The sequence below is a fragment of the Copadichromis virginalis genome, linkage group LG16 (genome assembly GCF_057382275.1).
Source record: "Copadichromis virginalis isolate Kocher_CV1m ecotype Utaka linkage group LG16, C_Virginalis_male_GT1.1, whole genome shotgun sequence".
NCBI classification, from domain to species: Eukaryota; Metazoa; Chordata; class Actinopteri; order Cichliformes; family Cichlidae; genus Copadichromis; species Copadichromis virginalis.
Window position 1 is genome coordinate 19,691,596 of NC_140633.1, and position 21,351 is coordinate 19,712,946.

Below are 21,351 nucleotides of genomic sequence, written 5' to 3' on the forward strand. Positions count from 1 at the left end.
TTATATTATTTTGTTTTCTTTAACAGATATTTTTGGCCTGGGGGAACGTCTTAACGCCAAACGACCAAATTAGACTAAATTTAGCAGAAGGAATGACTCAATGAATACAATAGCTAAATAAGTTGGAGTATATAAATGATTGAAAGGATGATTAGAAAAAATAAGGGCAATAAGACTGCCCATTATTTCTATAATTAGTGTAATGAAAGCAAACACTTAATGAGGACATGACTCATTTGCATAATAAGAACAGATTCATTTAAGCCACACCCACAAGGTTTTATCCTGCTTAGAGAAAATTACTTCTGCGAATTAAACAATTTATCGTGCGGTCTCAAAAAAATGATGATGGAAATGCTCTCCTCATTTGGTGAACCTGTGCACCTTTCTTACCTTTACACCGTTTCTTTCACATCTCCATAGCACTGGCATCGAGCGGCACAATCCCCATCACCTCTCTGGACGGCAGTAACCTGCTGTTCGCCAACACTTCTGCTGGTAACACCCCCAACCTGGTGACCACGCCGCTCTTCCTGAACCCCCAGAACCTGTCGCTGCTCACCAGCAACCCCGTCAGCCTGGTGTCGCCCGGCATGGGAGGGCTTCAGGTCACTGCCGACGGTCATCATCAAGTCAGCACGGCTGCTGTGCCTGTGCAAGCCTCGACCATTACCACTGCCCCCAAGGCTCAGTGAAGCCAGTCAGGCTGCATCTCGAATTAACGCCCAATTAATTACGTCAAGCACTACTCCTTTCACAACGTGTAGGACGAGGGTGGTACTCTGATATAGGCTCTGCACTTCACTAACCACCCCGCATCCTCTCCATTGTATCTACCATAAATTAATCCTTTTGCTGCCGCCAAAAAGAAAAGGACTTAACATAAGGGTGGGTTTAACTGTTGGTTTCTTTTATTATTTTTTTTCTTTATGATTCTTGGATGTTTTTTAATTTTCCACACAAACAGTAACCAGATGGACACTGTTGTCGGCCTGCCGCTTCTCCTGAACCTTGACAAGTGTCCAGGGAGAAAATATCGTCGGCGTCATCGAGCTGTATATACATATACATATATACATATATATATATATCCTCCTCTTTGCAGGTCAGAATTTTCTCTGAAATTCTTCTAACCAAAAACAAACTTTCTCTTCTAACATTCAAACTTAATTGATTTACTACTAATTTCACAATGTTCATACGGTAATCACTAATGGGGGTTTGTGTGTCGCTCTTTTTAATTATCTCTCGTTTTTGTTTTTTGGGGGGTTTTTTTTTTGTTCGTTTGGTTTTTTGTTTCTTGACAGGCCTTGTTGTAAATCATATCAAATTATATTTTAGAGACTTTTTTTCCCTTTTTATCTTTTACTGTCTATATTTTTCGACATTTTCCGATCTTTGTAAGTCTAATGTTAAGTTAAGATTTAACTATCACTTTTTAATCGTGGTTATAAGGCTTTAAAAATAAGTAATAAGTGGCCGATATAAAGGTTATCATTGCTTTAAGGGTCGGAGGGACGTGGCGTGTCTCTCCGAGTCTCTCTTCTGGAAACACTGAGTTTTACATGGGTGGTGGTGCAGTAGCCACCGAGCCTCTGTAAAACGACGGTCTCGGTGTGGATTATCGACACTGATAGAAAAATGACTGAAAACATTACATTGAGAGCTTTAAAGTGAGCTGCAGACCTGAGTCTGATTAAGGGTGACTTGTTTTGGTTTGTGATCCGTTGGAACACTGTACATTAAGTTTTGGATGTGGACGTTTGCGTGTCGTCGACAGCTCAGGCAGACGCTGAGAGTTCAGCAGCCGCACGATCTACGAGGCTCTGCAGTCTTTTTTTTGTGGAGGGAACTAGTCATGTTCACCAAACCTGAACTGTGGTGTGGTGGCTTTGCCTAGATGGGGATAGTGTATTGGGGGGGGGGGGTGTTTGGTTTCTTTTTTCTTTTTTTTATTAGAAGTACCGTCGTATCTACTTGTGCACAGTATCTGTACCAAATAACTGGATTGATGAGCTGCAGTCTGCCTGTTTTGGGAGGATTGAAATTCTGTCTCTTTATTTTGTTTGCAGTCGTTCGACTGGCTTACCTACTTTAAGATATACCAAAAATATTTGTTAAAATAATTGCTGTGTGTAGTCGGTGTAGCTTAGTCTAGTCAATATATTTATGAGTACAAAAATCTCTTCATAGTCAGAATATAGAAATGCAATATTTTGATGATCATTTTCCAAAGACTACATTTTCTTTTTTCTTTTCTTTTGTTATTTTGTTTGATTTGACCAAGTGTCTCATATTTAAATTTTTAATTGGCAGCACAACTGACCAAAAAGAGAGGGATTGGTGGGTTGGAGTATGAGGAAGTAGTTTCTTTTTACTTCTATTATTATCATTTTACTTTTTAAATTTAGTTTTTATTAAATCACCGTGGCCTCGGCCCAATGCTTAATCTGGTTTAATGCGAGCCGTTTAGTGGCGCCTTTTCCTTTCTAATCAGTTGTGGTAGCAGTTTTGGACTTTTCTGAAGCATAATGGAAAAGATCTGATTTTGGTTTTGTGCTAATATTCAGCCATAAAACAACAGCTTGAACCAAAGTGGTTTTCCTCAGTAGTTGCTGTGCCTGTCTTGAGCACACAAGTTGCTTTTCACTCTCTTAAATCTCCACAATTTATTTCTTTATTTTTCTCCCTCCTCAGTCGATACCTGATTTTCGTGATTTGGTGCTGCTGGATAAGGATCACAGAAACTTTAGCTTTAACAACTTGCTGCTGAGACTCCTGTCAGAGTTGAGCTGTCAAGACGCCTGCATGCTTTCTAATAGCTTTAAGACTACATCCTGTGAGAATCAGGGTATTGTAGTTCGCACTATCCCTGCTGGAGGGATCACTTATGTAAATCCATAAATACTTCACCTCCTCTCAGCTCCGCCGTTTCAAACCAGCATGCTAGGAAACGAATATGCTGCACCCGAAATCTGTCTGGGGACTAGTTTAAAAACTCCCCGAACTTATCTTAGCCAACACAGCGGTGGGATAAGTACCGTTCTGTGCTGCACGTTCAGCTAAACCCCACACAAAAGTAGCATTGTTCTGCTTCAAAATGACAAACACAGCAATTAGTAACTCACTCAGACTGCAAGCAGTGAAATTTGTCCCCGTTCCCCTCTCGTGTGCTTCTTTTCTGTTGAATTATTTTTGACTAAATATACCTCAGCAGCGCTTCAAACATAGGTTCACCTTTTAGACATTTCTCTGTATACAGCATTGTAGAATGTATAATTACTGACTGGCTTGCCATTCAGCGTTTATACTGATGAACCATACATAGGAACCATTGCAAGGACAACCTACTACTGCTATTTTCTAGTACTACTATTTATGGGGTATTTCCAGGTTTAAATATTATTTTGAGATCCTTCTTGCCAAAGTAAAAGCCTTTCTCTTTGCAGCTTGGTGGGTGTGTTTTGTTTTTCTTTCTTTCCTTAACTTTGAGGCCACAAGAGCCCTGAAGAACTCAGTCGTGTTTCAGTGCTTGTTTGGAGTTTTGGAGGTTTGCAAGCAACATGAACCAGTTGCCACTGGCACCATAGGATGTTACTGAAATATTTATCTGAGGAAAGACTTAAGAATTAGAGAAACGATCTTTTCTTAATTCTATACATATAAATATATATATAAACACTTGTAAGATATTCATATTTTATATTTGAACCAGTATGTTACCAAGACTGAATGTAGTGTTTATCATACTTCCCCCCCCCCCCCCCCCAGAAAAAAAAATCTCCCCTAAGTTTTCTTTTCATTTTTTTTTTTTTTATTAAACTGTCAAGACCAAAAAATTTGAGATGGAGCTCGAGATGACGCCTCGCTGAACCAGCGACGTCTGTTCGACAGGAGGGGCTCGCTCAGGCGCTCCTGGCAGACAGGTCCTGTGGTTAATAGGAGACTCTGAAGCATTTGATCTTAATCTTTTAATAGATGTATAAATATATATATTTGGTTGAGTTGTTGTGGATTTGATTTGCTGTGCTGTCTTTAACAATCATTTGGTTTTTTTAATGTATTACTTTATGCCTTTAATTGTTTTGTATAGTGTGAGAGGGCAAGATCACTGGCTTTCTTAGTTTGACAAAGAAGATTAACATTATCATTTATGCCTTATTGTTACGTAGAAGACATGAGCATTGTAGCATTGTTGTTCTGTATGTGTGTGAGAGTGAGAGAGAGCATGGGCACCCAGCTCACCTGGTGCATTGTTTTCACTGAAACAGTACAGTGTACTCTGGGCATTTTAGAGCGTGGGACGATTATGTTGCTACCTATGGTTTTTAGGTGCGACTTAGACAGGTAGGAGGATATACCTGTGAGAAAAAGCTTTACTAATAATTCCAGCAGGCAGGTGTGTTTGTGTGAGTGTGTCATTTAAAGAGAGGCCAGGGAGGACAGTCTGCAAACCATTTTGGTGCATCTTTCCCATCTTCCAGCAGGTGTTTAGACTGATTTTTGAAAAAAAAAAAAAAAGGGTGAGACAAGAGGACTTTGTTTTGTTTTGGGATTTTGTTTGAAGTTTCCTGACTGAGGGTCTTTACAAATTAACTTCAAGCTTTAAGCAAGCCACTGCCGAGAGCCAAGCCAGCTTTCAGTTTGTTTGGGGTCCGCTTGGACTCTCACGAACTGTCTGCTTGCCACTGGCTTTGCTTGTGAAGCTTCGGTTTCAGGTGATCCTGAGATTCTTGCGGATCAGCTGTGCATCTAACAGACGGTATGTTGACCCACCACACTGGTTTGCTGAGAGTTTTGGTTTTTTGTTTGTTTGTTTTCTCCTTTTACTAAATGTCAAAGGTTGCGTGGCGCACCAGTAAGGCTAAAGGAGCTGTTGTATACCTCATTTTTAACTCAAGATTGAGTGAAACCTGCTTTAATCTACTTATGAAACAAATGTTTTTAAAAATCATAAAAAAAAAGACTAAAATACACCAACTTGTCAGTGGAGAAGCGTGTTCATACCTGTACTTAGTGAAGGGTTGTGGAGCCGCCACAAGAGGGAGACGAACTACATACCAGTACTCACAAAGAGGTGTAAACAAGAGAAGGCATAAAAGGTGAATCTGTGTAACAAGGGGCAAACATCTGCTGCTCTTCTTCCACAATTTCTTGTGCACTGAAGGATTTCATTCATGAAAACGTGAATTTTGATGAATTCTATGGACACCCCCCACCCCACCCTTTTTTCTTTTTTTTTTTTTAAGTTTGACAATCTTGCTTTATTTATTTTCTCACTCTTGGCTTGGTACAGGTATGTGCACTTCTTCCCACGTGATGGCTCGCCGTCGCAGCCCGCTCTCGCTCCCCTGTGGTACCAACGATAACCAAAGAATTCTTACTAACTTGATTGTATGTGATCGACGCCGCCTCTCGCCCATCCCCGCCTCACTGCTCAACATCAAATCCCAGCTGCACGCCCCTCGATTCGTTTGTAAAGAGGTTGTTGTTTTGTTTTTTTAAAATTGCATTCGAATGTGCGTCCGGCGCCCCCTTCGACGCCTCTGCAGTGGTTTCAGTGCCTGTGGGCGGGGATCGGAAGGGAGGGGTAGCAGGGGCCGGGCGGGCTTCGCCGGCAGACACGAACCGATGCGGTGGTAGCTGGGTGATGTTTGTTAATACACACTGAGGGTTGATCCTGTGCACACTGTATCTGCTCAGGACTCTGTATGATTGTCTGTCTTGAGCGCTGTTGTCGTTTGGTTGGTCGGCAAAAAATGCTATTCCTGCCTCTCAGTGCGTCTCTCTTCCTCATCTGTACACTGTAGTCCCAGGACATGACCCTGTTGTTGTCTCCAGGAATACACATCCTGCATTCGCTAAAACTCTCTGCTGTGTCCCCTTCCCTGTCCTCCTCCTCCTTCCTCTCCCTTTCATCTGCTCTCTTCTTTGACTCCTCACTACAGACTCTGATCAGCTGTGACACTATGCATCATGGTCCTTCACTTTGCATGGACTGTGTCCCTCTGACTCAGACCTCCTGGTCGGCAGGGCTTCAGTGACACTTTGTTTAATGCTTTACTCCAAGTGAGGTTGTAGGACCTCACAAGCGCTATCCCAAAGCAAAAATCCAAATATTTAACTTTTGACAAATGCAGATACCAAAGATATCTCTCTGTCCTGTGTGTGTCTCTGTTGGTTTCTCTCTCTCCCTTTCACCCTGCAGCATGTGTATTAAGAGACAAACCCAGCACTGGCTTTAAAGTCCCAGCCTCAGTAATTCCAAAGCTTAGATGTATATTTTGGTATATTTCTGAGAAAAAACTTGCGTGAAAAAGCGTCTGTTCCTCGTTTGTTTGTTGTAATCTCTTTTCTGTCACAGCATGGAACTAATTGCAGAACTGTCTTACTCTTGGTAGGTTAAAGATATAGTATTTTTGTATGTTTTTGGGTGTGTTATATATATATATATGTACGTGTGTGTGTGTGTGTGTGTGTGTGTGTGTGTGTGTGTGTGTGTGTGTGTGAGATTATCAGTTCACAGCCCAAGTGACCATGGCTTTCAACAAGAGAGAAATAACTTAAAAAAAAAAAAAAAAATCGCCAACCATGTACATATTGTGTCTGTGTATCTCAAGAAATGCATTCTGTAAAACATTTCACTTTGGAAGCTTGGGCTCATCTAAAGGAATGTGTCCCTGTTTTATTTCCCTTTTCTTACTCTGCAGTCTGATATTAATTGACTTCCAGGACTCGAATGTAATGAGTTTTGGTTTCCATTGTGGAATACAACACTGAGGGACACTGCTCCGATCTAAATACGACAAAAACGACAAAAAAAAAAGGCCTCCAGAGATGGCGGCATAGAGCTGAAAGATTGTGTAGGAGTTTTAAGTATGTGAATCAGGATACATAGTAGATTTTGATGCATTTGTCTGCTGTATTTTTGTTTTTATACACATATAAAGATAATCTTTTACTGTAAATGTACAGTTCTCTTTTGTTGTAAACATCATTAAACCATTTTCCAAGTGTTTTGACATGTGCTTTGTCTTTTATTGGGATTAAATGTGCAAATTTTAATCATTATACATCAGTGCCAGACAGATTTTGCTTCCATCTATACAACATTTAGGACAAAGATTTCAAAAATTGATTTGTTGGTACACTTTGGTTATAACGGGATGGACATGGTCGGTAACAATACTCAGTCTCTGCTGTTTAAATGATGAATGCCAAGTTGATGCAAATATGCTATGAAGTCGTCCCATGCAACATATTTAACCTACCATCTGAAGTTGTAACAGAAATTGAGACTCCTAAGACCACTTCCTGGTCTTAGGAGCAGCAGAAGACGGTGTGGTCTTCTGCTGCTGTAGCCCATTTGTTTCAAGAGTCTTTGTTCAGAGATGCTCTTCTGCATACTTTAGTTGTGTAACAAGTGTTTATTTGAGTTACCGCTTGCTTCCTATCCCCTCACTGGATATTTTCTTTTTCATCTCTGTAAACCCTTGAGATGTATCTGTGAGAGAATCCCAATACATGAGCATTTTCTAAAAACATAATTCAAGCAGCCAAGTATTATAAGTAATATAATTCGCACTGATCTGCTGCGATATAAATCCACCGGCTTTGGCAGGTCGTGGTAAGGGGATGTCCAGTCATCTCTGGCTTCAGTATGTTGCAGATTCTTTTGGCGCTGTGGGTTGCAAGGTGGAGCCTCCATGGCTCAAACTTGTTTTGCAGGAATAGTTGAACTAATTCAGGTTTGATTTGGATTCAGACTGCAGTTGGACTGACATGGGGGTGGGCGGCACTTAGACAACAACAATATAAAGTCTGGTCAGAGCCCAGCAGAAAGTTGCATTTTAAGAAGACTGTTGATGATATTCCCTTTATCTGTCTGCTGGATTTACTGTTGCTGATAACTGTTTAGCATTATCAGCTGCTGTGCAAGTACAACTTTAAAGATGTAAAAATGGTTACATCAAATATCTGAACTCATAAAGAGTTTGTTTTTAGCCTTAATGTAGGGTTCTTTGTTAGTTTTTATTGTATAACATGAGAGAAAAGCTTATCACAACATAACACAAATACAAAGTGACTACAAACTATTTTCTCTGACTAGACATTTAATTTAGAAGCAAATCCTCATATCTGAGAAGCTGAAGCCACAATTTTATTTTATTTCTTGTTAGTTTAATAAATGACTCGAATTGTGTTTAGTAACACTATTGCTGATACTGTAGGATGTCAGTGGGGAGACAGAGGAGGAACAGGACGAGGAGATGAGGTACTGGGAATCAAAGACTCAAGGGGGTCCCTCGCCGTCTGCAGTAAAGAGGTGAGAAAAGGTTAAAGCGCCACGCTGATGGGACCTTCAGTTCTCCTAACCGAGAAGAGTCTGCACAATTTAATCCATCCGCTGTGCAGATCAGTGATTCAACATGTAAACTCAGGCAGTTTATCATCACAAGGTCAGTAGGATGCTTTGATTACATGGTGTCTCCATATCAGGGGCGCCACCAAGAGGGGGCCACACCCCAAAATTTGTTGGCTCTCTCTCTTTTTGTGATTGTTAGTGTTCCTCTTATTAACAACACAAATATTTTAGAAATCTGTCAGAAATCCATCAAGCATTTTGTTCAACCTCTAAAACCAACAGTTCTGTCCAGTAATGCAGGTAAATAACTGTATTTTAATTTTTAAAAAGTGGTTTACAATTTTTCCCTTTTTTGTACAATAGTAAATTTGAAAATTCATTTACAACAATCATAATTATACTTTAGCATTAAAAATATAATTTTGATTAAAGTGCTTGTGCAAATTAATTGATTAACCATTACAGAAACATGAAATATGATTTTTGGTAATTATCCATACTTTTAATTTACAGCAGCTGTGGCATAAACCTTACACTGGGTGGTGGTCTAATACATTTGTTTTCACTTCAGATCCTTCCAACTTTTCTGTTTCAAATTACCCTTTCTCTCTTTTTTTTCTATTTTTTAAAGTTTCAGCATCCTGGTCTTGCAGCAAACTTGTCAGGACTTGAGCAATACAGGTTATTGATACTGATGTTTTTAGCAACACCTGTGTGTTTTTCCTGCTCTGGCAAGTTCAAACATCTGCTGTTTAAATGCCTACAGGGCCCTCAGCATTGTTTCTCTTCTGCATAGAAACTGAAATTTTTGCAAGACTCTTGGAACCATGGGGATATGAAATAAAGCAGAGCGACAACAGCACTACTCTGAGGACAGATGCTTTACTGGTTAAATATTTCTGTCAAACCCTGTAAGTAAACAAACTTTCTTACCTCAGGTTTCTTTTTCTTGCCTGCTTTTTTCTACAATATGCAAAAACAAAACGAGAATAAAGGCACCAGAAAATGTGAGAATGTGACCATTAAGAAGTTTACCAACAAATGAAGTGTCCCAAACCTTTCTTTTTGATGGGTCAAGCACCTCGTAAGGATCAGCATCTTTTGGTCTCTCAAGTTCCTGGACATAAATGAAAACAAATAACAATAATAATACAAAATTATACAATCCAATCTGTGGAGTCAAACATGATCAGGTCACAGAGCGGTTGGAGCTGTAGGTGAAGCTGTCCTTACCTGATAAATGCCATTTTCTTCCTGTTATTCAGCAAGAAGAGCACAAACATGAAGTGAAGCTTGAATGCACACACATCCTCACACACATTTATTTAATATCATTTAAACAACAGTTGAGAAATATTCACCACCAGCAGCAACTGTAAAGCATAAAGACACCGAAGAAAATGAAGACTTACAGTGACTCCCACAGATGGGCCTTTGGAAAACTATAGAGAGAGGCAAAAAGGACAAAAAAGTACAAATAAAATGTAGCACAGATCAATCTGATATAATAAGTCAGTTTGGCCTATCAGTGGCGATTAAAAAGACAAAAAATTCAGGCTGTTTATCTGTAATTTCTTCAAATTGTGACTGAGGCAATTTGTTACAGAAAGACAAAAACCCTCACATTTAGTGAGATAAATGCTGTTAAAACTTCTAAAACATCTTTTCCGGGGTGAAGATTAGTTATTTTATATCGCTGTTAAAAATCTAAAACTGATATATTTGAAAAATTGTATTCACTAAGTTACTTATCAGAAGAATTTGTCAGATTAGAGAAGTAGAAAATGTTGCACGGTTGGCCCTGCAACACAAATGATTTGCACTTTGAAGTCATTTAGTTAATTAATTGACTATTAGGCTGCTACAAAGTCACTTTAAACTAAACTATCAAGGTATTAAATATTGTTACGCTTAGTTCTTCTTTTTATTTATGCACAAAAACACTTATTTCACAGGAGAGAAGATATTAAATATTGACTAAAAATAGTGTTTATTTTTAGTCTAAATTTTAAGTTTAGACCAACCAGACCAATAATGTGCATGTTAGGGTTGTTTTGCATGACGGGTCAAGACGGGAAAATTTCTACCTCGTCAAACTTCAGGGAGCTCTTGAGATGTCCTTTGTATTTTATGAAAAGGATGATTCGGGGGAAACGACAGCGCTCTTTATCCTGTTTTAAGAACTCTACACACACCACAAGCAGCTGACCTTTACGCCCTGCTAATCTGCTCTGAGTAAAGCCATACAAATATTTTAATGGTGAAGATGCAGTACTGTAAACTATTTTAAAGACAAAACCAACATATGAGTTAAAAAAAAAAAAAAGGTTCTTAATTCTGAATATTTGTATTATCTAAAGACGTCACAGAATTGAAACTGTTTGTTAAACAGGTTTTTTAAAAAAGTGATGTGACCGGTTTTAAAGTTTTTCTTGCTTTAGAGACCAACAGGTGATTTTAGGTGAGAAATTATCATTACATTCAGGATATGAGTGAGCTAATTAGTATTTCTGCATACCACACATCCTCGTTATATGCTTTCTGAAGCTAATAATAGGATGCAAGATAACACTGAGATGTGTCCCTTTCCTCTGGACTGTTTTTAATGAAATATTACAGATGAATAGCTAATTGCTCATCTTTTTGTGTGTGAAAATAAGTGACACATACAAATAAATCAAGACATTGATGTACAAGCTAAATAACAGTGGCCCCCGTGTTGATCCTTGCGGGACTCCAGTGTTGCAAGCTCTTGATTACAGCAGCACATTACTGATCCAAACACACTGGTTACAATCTGACAGATTTTTACACACTTTACAAAGTAAAGAGTGGATCATGTTCTGGATTGGTATTCAGTCCCATGATGTTTTTCTGCATGCGCTGTAACCACCAACTTTTACATGGGCTGCTATAACTCACCTTTTCTCTAAAGAACAACCCTGTGACAATGATGCAGTAAATGATCAGAAATCCATCCAGGAAATAGCAGATGACTGGTTCAGTGAAAAAATTATCTGCAGAGCAAACAGAGAGAGAGAAAAAAGAAAATTTTCAGCTGATGTTCGGAGTAAATAACAAGTTACTTATAGCGAAACGTGACTGAGTTCTGGGAAGAGAAGAACATATTTCAGTGAAAAGGGAAATTTTCATCATTTAATTCTGCTCAGCAGAAAACCTCACGTTACAGGAGCACAAAGGCCAAATAATATGACAATGGAGTAGAAAAAGAAGATTTTACGTGAAATAAAAACAGAATCTGATTGCATCTAAAGCCATGTAGTGCTGTGTGCGGAAATATCTCCTATTTGATAAAAGATCATATGTGTTCCAGATAGCGGTGCATAAGAGATGAGAGTTACACACAGCACTGAGGAAACTACCGATACTGATCAGATTTTCATTTGCAGTAAATCTGCATTCTTACATCATGCGTCATGGCTCTGTTGTTTACAGAAGCTCATCTTTCTGCCACTTCTCAAGTCCAGCTGAAGTCACCCTGGATTTTGTCGGCATAAAGTTTTAATCCCTCGAAGCAACTGTTTCTGTTTCCTTGAGTAATTTTTGTTCAGTGTACGTATTACATCACTGTTCACTAAAACTGTAGGTTAATTGTTTATTATTCCTTGAAATTATGCCTTGTTTTTTCATGTAAAAGATGCCCAGGTACTGTTTTCTTATTGTAAAAAAATCCCTTTCAAATGTTTCACTATTTGAAAAAGTAATGAGGTGAGTCTGAAGTATGCCAATTCTCATCTGCACACTAATAAAGGAGATATCTAAGAAAAATACTATGGTGAAATCATATTATTGCTGGAAAAAACAAATATCCAGTAATGCAAGTGTAGCTATAAATTGTATTTTATTCTTAATAAAAAAAATATACTCAATAAAACATATATTTTTTATTTTTTAAATATTTTATTATGTTTAAATATTACTATATTGCTTACTTTTTTAAATGTGTGTTTATATATTTTATGTAACAATATTATTAGGATACATAAAAATGTAATATTTATAAGTATTAGTTCATTGTTAGGTTTGGTTAGTTTCAAAATTTTCTTTATAAAATTCACCTTTGGCTCTATTCAGGGAGAAACCAAAGGACGTCTGTACATATGAATCCGTTACATGGTGCACAAATGTTGTGGAAAAACAACAACATTATCTACAACATTTGTCGTGAGATAAATGAGAAAATTGAGTAAGACCCCTGAAACAGGAAATAAGAAACTACATATATGCAGCTTAGCACACTGAGTGTCTTCCTGTCTGCACGATGGGCTGCTTTGAGGTTTTTGTGAGGCTCATTTATCACAGAGTGCGGTTGGAACAGAAGAAATGTTGTGAGAACGTAGCCAGTGGTGGCGATTCACTGAGGCTGCAACGTCCTCATCAAACCTCCATCACTGAGAGCTGCTTCAGGATGTAGCTGCTCTTCTCATCTCAGGCTATTTTTATACTTCTAAACAGGAGATCTGTAAAAGTGACTTAAGAAAAGGAAGTATACCGTTTTCACTTACCATTTAAATTTGCTTTATTTTTTAAAAAAAAAGTAAGTGGGTTGAACCTTGTTAGGAAAAAGATAACATTTAGTTTATATATGATAAATTTAGAAGCTTTAGAAGCATCTATAGCTTACGATAACCCTTAAGAAACCAAAATATAAAAAAAACAAACATATTATGAATAAAACAGGTTATTTATGATTTCTTTCTATTTTTATATACAGAAATGCTTTTTGCTCTGTTTGTATTTATCATACCTATACTGTTTCTGCAATCCATTTCAAATATTCTAAGAAGCTCTAATGTTATTAGTAATTGTGGATTTTTAGCGATTTTTATACATTTAACCAAACTTAGCCTTGTCGGTTGATTTGTTTTCACTGTCATTTTGGTCATTAAGTGTCTGTCTCAATGCGCTGCTTTACTTCTTGGTGGCATAGATTCAACAAGGTGCCAGAACCATTCCAGAGATTTTGGTCCATATCACTCTCAGCTGCACATCCGTGATATCAAGCTCCCATTCCTCTACGCCCTAAATGTGCCATACTGGATTGAGATCTGTGGAGGCTGTTTGAGTACATTGTCATGTCAAAGAAACATATTTGAAATTATTTGAGCTTTGCGACGTTTTTCTGCTGGAAGCAGCCATCAGTAGACTGGTATGCTGTGTTCATAGAAGGATAGACGTAGGTCAGCAACAACACTGTTTAAACAATGCTTACTCTGTACCGAGGGGCCAAAAGTGTGACAAGAAAATATCCCTCAAATCATTGTACGACAAGCAGCTTGAACTGTGGATACACAGCAAAGCGGATTAGCAGGATTCAAGTTGTATGTGCCAAATTCTGACCCCACCATTCCAATGTTGCAGCAGAAATCGAGACTGATCAGACCAGGCAGTGTTTTTCCAATCGTTTCGAAATATTGTGCACATGACCCCATGTGAATTGTAGCATCCGTTTCCTGTCATTAGATGATGGGAGTGGCACTCAGTCTGGTCTTCTGCTGAAAATTCAATGTGTTTTGCATTCAGAGATGCTCTTCTGCAAACCTTGGTTGTGATGGGTTGTTGTTTGAGTTACTGTTGACTTCCTCTAAGCAGTCTGGACATTCTCCTGAAATTCTGACATTTTCACCTAGAGAACTGCTGCTCTTCTCTTCCTGACCATTCTCTGTAAACCCGAGACACCGAGTTTCTGTGATGTCATTGGCTGATAATAAGTAGTTGAACAGGTGTCGCTGACAAAGTGGCTGGGGTTCATAAATGACCTCACTCCATCACTTGTAATGTAAATGTGTTCAGACAATGAGCATATTTACTGTTGTGAGAGAAGTTTAGAAGAACATTTTCTTTTATCTGAATTTTTCTTTACACTACAATCTCCTTTTTTAACCTTCATGGTTCCTCTTTAACACTCACAGTGCCTCAATGGCATCGACGGCACCTCGTGTGATAGGCCTCATGATTCAACAAGCACTAAGTCACTTAAAAATGAAAAATATCACAGTATAGTTCCTTACTTTCTAATAAGACTGTAAACACGTTTCCTGTCACCTATAGCGGCACAAACACATTGGCTCAAAGCTTTTTCTTTTTTTACTCTTATGACGCTAAGTGTCATTTCTTAACCACATTTCAAAGGGTGGAAACTAAATGCTGGATGCCCTCTGATGTCTTCTTTTTTTTATAGCCTTTACAACTCTGAAGGCATCAATTAGTTCAATTTTAGATCCTGCTGTTTAGAGGAGCCCAAGGTTGTTAAGTGTTATTAGGAACTTATCAGCTCTGAAACTGGCAGCAGCTAGCAGAGTCTTAATGACTCAATTAAGACCTAACGACTTAATGAAGTTCTCAGTGTTTTGTTTGGAGTGAGGGTCATTTTTATGGTCCGTTTGGGGCGAGGGTTCTATTTGCTTGTTTTTATTTTGAAAATATATATTTTTTTAAGCCAAATTTTTTTACGCAGCTGAATGAGAGAGGAATCAGTCTTCATGTCTGACTCTGAAATGTAAAGACAAGGATGTTTACTTCACAAAAGCTGTGCCCACTGAATCCTCTTAATGAGGAATGTGCCAGTAATTTTAAATTCATGCGCCGCAGCTGTTGTTCCGACTCTCAAAAGTCTTTCAAAGTCATTCAAATTATGTGGGCGATGTTACATTTCCAAAGATACCACAAAAGTCAGGTTTAATTAAAAAAAGAAAGAAAAAAAAAGCAGTGTTAAAATAATGCACAAAGGTACGAAATATAATGAGTGAACTATTTGAATATTTCAGCGTAATAAAGCTTTAATGAAGAGCTGGAACAAGCTGATGCAAAATTAATGTGCTGCTCTATGAGACGGATCATTTTTCTACGCTTTAGGGTGCTTAAAGGGGAAACAACAGGAGGAAAAAAGCATGTTAATGGGTTAAAGTGTGATTTGCTGTTATTATCGCACTATATTTTAAGGGAAATAAAGAAACGATGCCCTTCAAAGGGTTGCATGGATGTGAACGCAAAAAAACTAACAAGTATGCATAAGAATGTGTTGACACAGAGGCCATTCTTTACATTTCTTTACTGCTGTAGGAGTCTTTACTGCATTCAAGCGTACGGCAAAAAAATTCTCCCGTAACGGTTTCGCATGCATCAGCTGGAGGATGGGGGGATTATTTATTCATGCATGCTTTTGTTTCTCTAATGCCTTCATCACGATGAATCTGACTGAAGCACAAGACAGCACTTGAAAGCGTTTGTAAAACTGTGGCATAAAAGAGAAAGTCTGGGAAGCGTCAAATTCACGCAAACATAATCTGCCTATAAAAAGTCCATAGAAGAGCTGCCCTGTATTTATTGATGCACGGAGCAACAGGTAAGTCATTCGAGAGAGCAGGGTAAAATGCAAAAGGCCAATGTGCTTCTGCAGCACGTACTGTCCAAGAGAGTTAAAAATGTTTATTTAGTGTATTTAAATTTAACTTGAGTCACTAGGGGACAGCGGTCGTGTTAGTCATTCTCAACTACTTTGATTCAAATGTTCAGAATATGGACAGATATTTTTAGAATATTGAATGGAAAATACAAAAGTTCCCTCGTGTTTAATTTCCTTAATGTGTAAGAGAAGCTTAGCTACTTTTTCCATCCAACATAAAGCTACACAGTGAATATAAATCTCCTCTAATCATGACTCACTTGCTGCTTTGAACTGAAACACTGAAAAAGTGATGACATATTTTGTCCCAGTGTAGATGCATTTCTCCAAAAGCTACCAGATCCTCAACTATGAATGTAAATGTACATGTGAAAAATTGTTGTAGGTTTACAGCTTTGTTGTAGCAATGGTAAGAATTTGAAAAATGAAATAACGCTTTAAGATAAATGTTAATGTTTTAAATAAATGGTATAACTCAAGTAAAACCACTACAGCGCATGAATAAATGTACTTACTGAGATTTTAAAAAAACAAAGAACTGTGTTTAAAGAATTTCGTTTGGAGGTTTTTAATGCCAGAGAGCTTATGTTTGTCTTTTCAGTCAGATAGACAGTTTAAGCTTCTTTTTTTCACATGCAGGAAAATCATTACATTATTGTTTTTTAAAGCAGCTGTTTTGCATTTGTCTGACTTACCAGAACAGGAAACAGGCACCGCTAGTACGGAAAGCGCAAACACACCTTTCCCCAGTGTGTCCATGGCTCTCTGTCTGTAAAAACAAGCCTATCTATCTTATGACAGCTATGCTTCTGGTTTCCTCACACTAATCTCTGATCACTGTGATCAGAGGAAGTGGCTGAACTGACAACCTACCAATGGACTGAGACTGGGGCTGTCTGCACTTCAAAGCATTTTATAACCTTCAACGCCCACTGTAGGTCTCACTGACGAAGCTGGGTTTTGTTCAAATGTTTTCCTAAAAGCATGATTTTAGCATGAATGATGGGCTCATATTGTGCCTTTAAACCTTTTAAAACAACTTTTTCTTCTTTAACCAGCAGCTCTGCTTTTTGGGTCAGAGGAAGTCTATCTTAGGCAGTAATGAGGAGATACACTGTATCAGATACACTGATACATGCTGGATGATTTGGACAAGTGGAAACATGTTAAAAGGAAATTAAAACAAAAAAACTCTCAAACTTGTGGCATGGATAGCAGCTAGATTGAGAATGAGTAACTACCAAGAAGCATATGTGGGTTAAGTTTTAGAAGGTAATACATGCAGGCTTTAAGTTATTTAACTTCATGTTCAGAAAAGTGTATGAGTGTTTTATTACACATCATAACACTTTTATCATTCGGTCATCATCCATAAAATTGTTATTTTATTGTTGGGAATATTGTTTGTATCTATGGCAACATTCTCCTCATGTGACATAATTATAGCTAAATTGTATGTAGTTCACACGATTTTAATAAACATTAATCTTGTAATATCGGCTGTATTACAGCTTATCTAAAATATATGAAGTGTTTATGTGCTAAGTTTGATGTAATGATCTATTTTGTGGTGTTCTGCTGTAAATATGTAGATTATGAAAATCATGTAGAACAAATCTACGTAATGTAAAGTTAGACAAATATTCTTCTTACGTAACACTGCACGAACCATTCTATACTCAGACTGTGATGTCCCAGATGTGTCTGCTGTTTAACAGGGGATATGTTTAAGTAGCTCAAAGGTCAAAAGACAGGTTGTGAGTGTGTGGGTAAAGGAAAAGGTTTCAGACATGAGCCCTCTGCATCGCGTCTGTCTCACGTTGCATTATAACACTGATCTGTGACACTGAAGGAAACTACTGTACTAACATGTAGATAGATGAGGCCAGGTTAAGGCACAAGTACGAGACTTGAGTTTCACATTGGTGTGCAGATTGTGCAGGGATGTCTGACTGAGGTTTTGCCTCGGGAACACTGACACTGAGGGACATAAAGAGGGATTTACATTCAGCAAAATACATTTTTCCAGTTCAACTTGATTCTATTTCAGAATTTATGTAGGATTTTTTTTCATAAGACTAATAAAGGGGAAACAACTTCTTTTTTTGGGAAACATGTTTTCTTTATGAATTCAGAACAATTTAGATTTGTTGCGTCATTTCTTTGAAGTTCAAATACTCTGCCTTCCCTTTTTCATTTGTATTTACATTATTTTATTACTCTGTTCATGAAATCCAAACGAGTGTAAAATATATGCTGCTAATACTGCTATTCAGAGTTAAACAGGTTGGTCTTGTAACTGGACGGGTTTTTTTATTTAGTAAAGGAATAGTTGCTGTGTTGCAGGGGATGTTTACAGCTTCCTGGAGTCTTGTCATCAAAGTGAGGCTGTTAAGGTTGCCAGGCAACACTATTACAGCTGGAGTGCTAAACTGTTTTAGAACGAATCACGTCTACATGTGTCTGCACATTATATACATTTTCAAAATAGATAATGATATAGCCTAAAGTGAAGAATCTTAGCTTTTATTTGAAAATATTTGTATCCAAATTGGAGGAAGGGTTTTTGGAATAAAGGCTTTTTAATATATAGCCATCTCTTGTTTAAGGCCTTAATACAAATGCAGGTGTTAAAAAAAAATGAAAAATCTGCTTCATGGAAAGGTATCTTTCTTTGTTATGGCAGCAGACTTCATTCCAGTGTGGTATTTGAAAGGTAATGCTGTGAGCCTGCAAGACAAGCTGCACTCAAAGGAGCTCTTAATCTATGACGCAGGGTGAAAAACAAAACAAATCTGTCAAAGAGAGGAGGAACATTGAGTGGCCAAATCAAGAAGAATAAAAGAACATACTGGGTCAGCTTGGGGAGATTAAAAAAAGGCCTGGATAGCCATAGAAGAAAGGTGTCTTTCTATGGAGCAGAAAAGCTCCTTCATAACATCCATCCAAAGTGAAGAAGACTCTCCAGGTGGGAGGCCTATACTATACAAGTCTACAATACAGAGAAGCCTTGCAAAAGAACGTGCACAGGGTTCAACGCAAAGTTCAAATGAATAATCAGTCCCAGGCATCTAGTCAAACTAGCTCTGGAACAGTGTTCATTGTTCAATGCATTTTTCTTTTAAGTCATTGTGAGCTCATGAAATCAGGGTTCATAACAATGGCTCTAATCCCTCCAAATGCATTCTTTGTGTGCAGAACATTAAATTGAAGCTCAAAGTTTTCCACTTTAATTGTGTGGATGCCTTAATAGGCATCCACACTATTGAGATCCTGTTTCTCTTTCTTCTTTATTATTATTCCGGGTGTTTCCGTACACTTTTTGCCGTGGATCTACTTCCACAATTTTTGTGCTATTTTCACCGTTCAAACTCTAAACTGTTCTGCTCTTTCTGCTAATGCCGGCTATGACTTTTGGTGTTTATTACTATTATACTTTTTAAAATATTACACTTTTTTCCTTTAATTTGTCCCATTGAAATGAATGGGAAACTTCCACAATTCTGCTAAAACTTTCTTGTCTTTGAAACTTAACTACTGCCTCATACTTTCACCTAGAAACTTCATTCAAACTTTAAAATGTTCTCAAATGATTTGGCTATTCCTGTATGATTCAGCTTTTTCAGATCTTCTACCGTTTTAATCTTATCCCTCTTTGAGTTTTCAGTTGCAAAATTGTGATTTTTCAGAAAATACATGCGTTGCTATGGTTGCTATGCAATTAACTCAGAGGGGACAGTGAAACTGTTTGAATTTTCTCTTCATGTCCAAACAACTTCTTGCTACTCGCTCAATTTCCACTCAAGCCCCACAAATTATACAACAAAACGTAGGTATTTTTGCTGGCTTTCAGAAAATGTCACTATCATTGTTGTGGGACTCATAGATATTTTGCAAATCTCCTCAGAGTAACACAAAGTCAGAAAACTCTCCATATAAACTCAATGGAGAGTTTGTTCAAAATCACCGCTGGATTTCTCTAATGAGAGGCATTTTCAAATTGTCATATCTCCTTAACGAAGCGAAGTTAAGACATGAGGCTTGTCCCCGTATATGTTCAGACACTCCTGACGCTCACAATTCAAGAATTTCTTTCTCACCTATTACCATTCTGAAATGAGTTGGACTTGTTTGAGGGTAGGAAATTTGTCCCTCGCTCAGATTTCATCAGATTTCAATCTCTGGAAATGAACCACTTTTTTCTCTCGTCATATCTTTTTGATGGATTTCCACAGAGCCCTGAAAATTTCCATGACTGTTCACCAAAGCCTGCTGTTTCTTACGGTGAAAGAATGATTTTGATGCTCCATATAGATTTAGAGTTACCAAAGGTTGTTTGAGCGCAAGTCAAGGCAGTTTTTGCTTCGCCTCTACTCAGTTACAGTGTATTACAAGTCATATATCTTTAAGAATTTATGTTTTATCTCTGAATTATGAAGACCTGAAGATTCCCCCATCTCTTCTGAATAAAACGATGCCTGAATGACCGTTCTAGCCTCTACGGTTAGGAAATTATGGCCATTTGTTCGAGGGGAATCCTGAATGTCAGAAATACACTGAAGAAAACTCACACCTCTCTCTGTGTCTGTGTGTGTAAGGGCTGACTACAGCAGGTGCAGCTAATTTAACTGACCTACATATACCAAGCCCAGACTCTCCACAGCTCCTGTTCCCTTTACTGTCTGTGTATGTGTGTCTGTGTATCAATATTTCTCCTATGTTTAGGTATTACTCCTCAATCATAGTATTTCTGCTAAAGCAAAGTACTTCTACTACATCTAAGTACTTTTGCCAAATCATAGTATTTCTGCTAAATCATAGTATTTCTGCCAATTCATAGTATTTTTGCAAAATCATGGTATTTGTGCAAAATCATGGTTTTGGGGCCAAATATTTCTGTTATTTTATAATATATGTGCTGAATATATTATATGTGCCAAATCATAGTATTTATCCCAAATTATAGTATTTATGCCAAATTACAGTATTTCTGCTAAAACGCAGAAATAGTACCTTTTAGCAGGAATTTCTACCAAAAGATAGTACTTCTGCTAAATCAGAGTATTTCTGCTAAACCAGAGTATTCCTGCCAAATCATAGTATTTGTACTGAAACATGGTACTTCTGCCCAATCATAGTATTTATACCCAATCATAGTATTTCTGCTAAATCATAGCATTTGTGCCAAATCATGGTATTTGTGCAAAAACATAGTATGTCTGCAAAACCATAGTATATCTCTTATGTTATAGTATTACTACTAAGGCATAGTATTTCTGCCAAATCATAGTATGTGTGCCAAATCGCAGTATTTATACCAAATCACAGTATTTGTGGTAAAACATAGTATTTCTGCCATATTGTGGTATTTGTGCAAGAACATTGAACTGTTATGTTATAGTATTACTACTAAGTCATAGTATTTCTGCATTGTTATAGTATTTGTACTAAAACGTAGTATCTCTGCCAAGTCATAGAATTACTGCAATTTCATAGTTTTTTTTAGGAAATCTGTTATGTTATAGTATTACTACTAAGTCATAGTATTTCTGCCAAATCA

General features: G+C 37.7%; 2 protein-coding genes across 9 annotated transcripts in view; one reads left to right on the forward strand and one right to left on the reverse strand.

Moving 5' to 3' along the window:
• pou2f1b (POU class 2 homeobox 1b) overlaps positions 1-7,022 on the forward strand; it is a 22,018-nt gene extending 14,996 nt beyond the window's left edge. For all 8 annotated transcript variants that reach the window (XM_085433608.1, XM_085433609.1, XM_085433605.1 and 5 more), the window contains one exon: positions 424-7,022. In XM_085433608.1, the coding sequence (XP_085289734.1) occupies positions 424-695 (272 nt within the window). In that variant the 3' untranslated portion in view covers positions 696-7,022. The remainder of the gene's footprint in view (positions 1-423) is intronic.
• Positions 7,013-16,635, reverse strand: LOC146690611 (T-cell surface glycoprotein CD3 zeta chain-like). Its single transcript, XM_085433614.1, has 7 exons — positions 16,487-16,635; positions 11,288-11,382; positions 9,778-9,807; positions 9,599-9,619; positions 9,423-9,482; positions 9,299-9,328; positions 7,013-8,313 (listed from the first exon to the last, which is right to left on the reverse strand). Exons 1-7 carry the CDS (start codon positions 16,548-16,550, stop codon positions 8,236-8,238), a joined length of 378 nt encoding a protein of 125 aa, XP_085289740.1. The 5' UTR covers positions 16,551-16,635; the 3' UTR covers positions 7,013-8,235.
• Between the last annotated feature and the right edge of the window lie 4,716 nt (positions 16,636-21,351).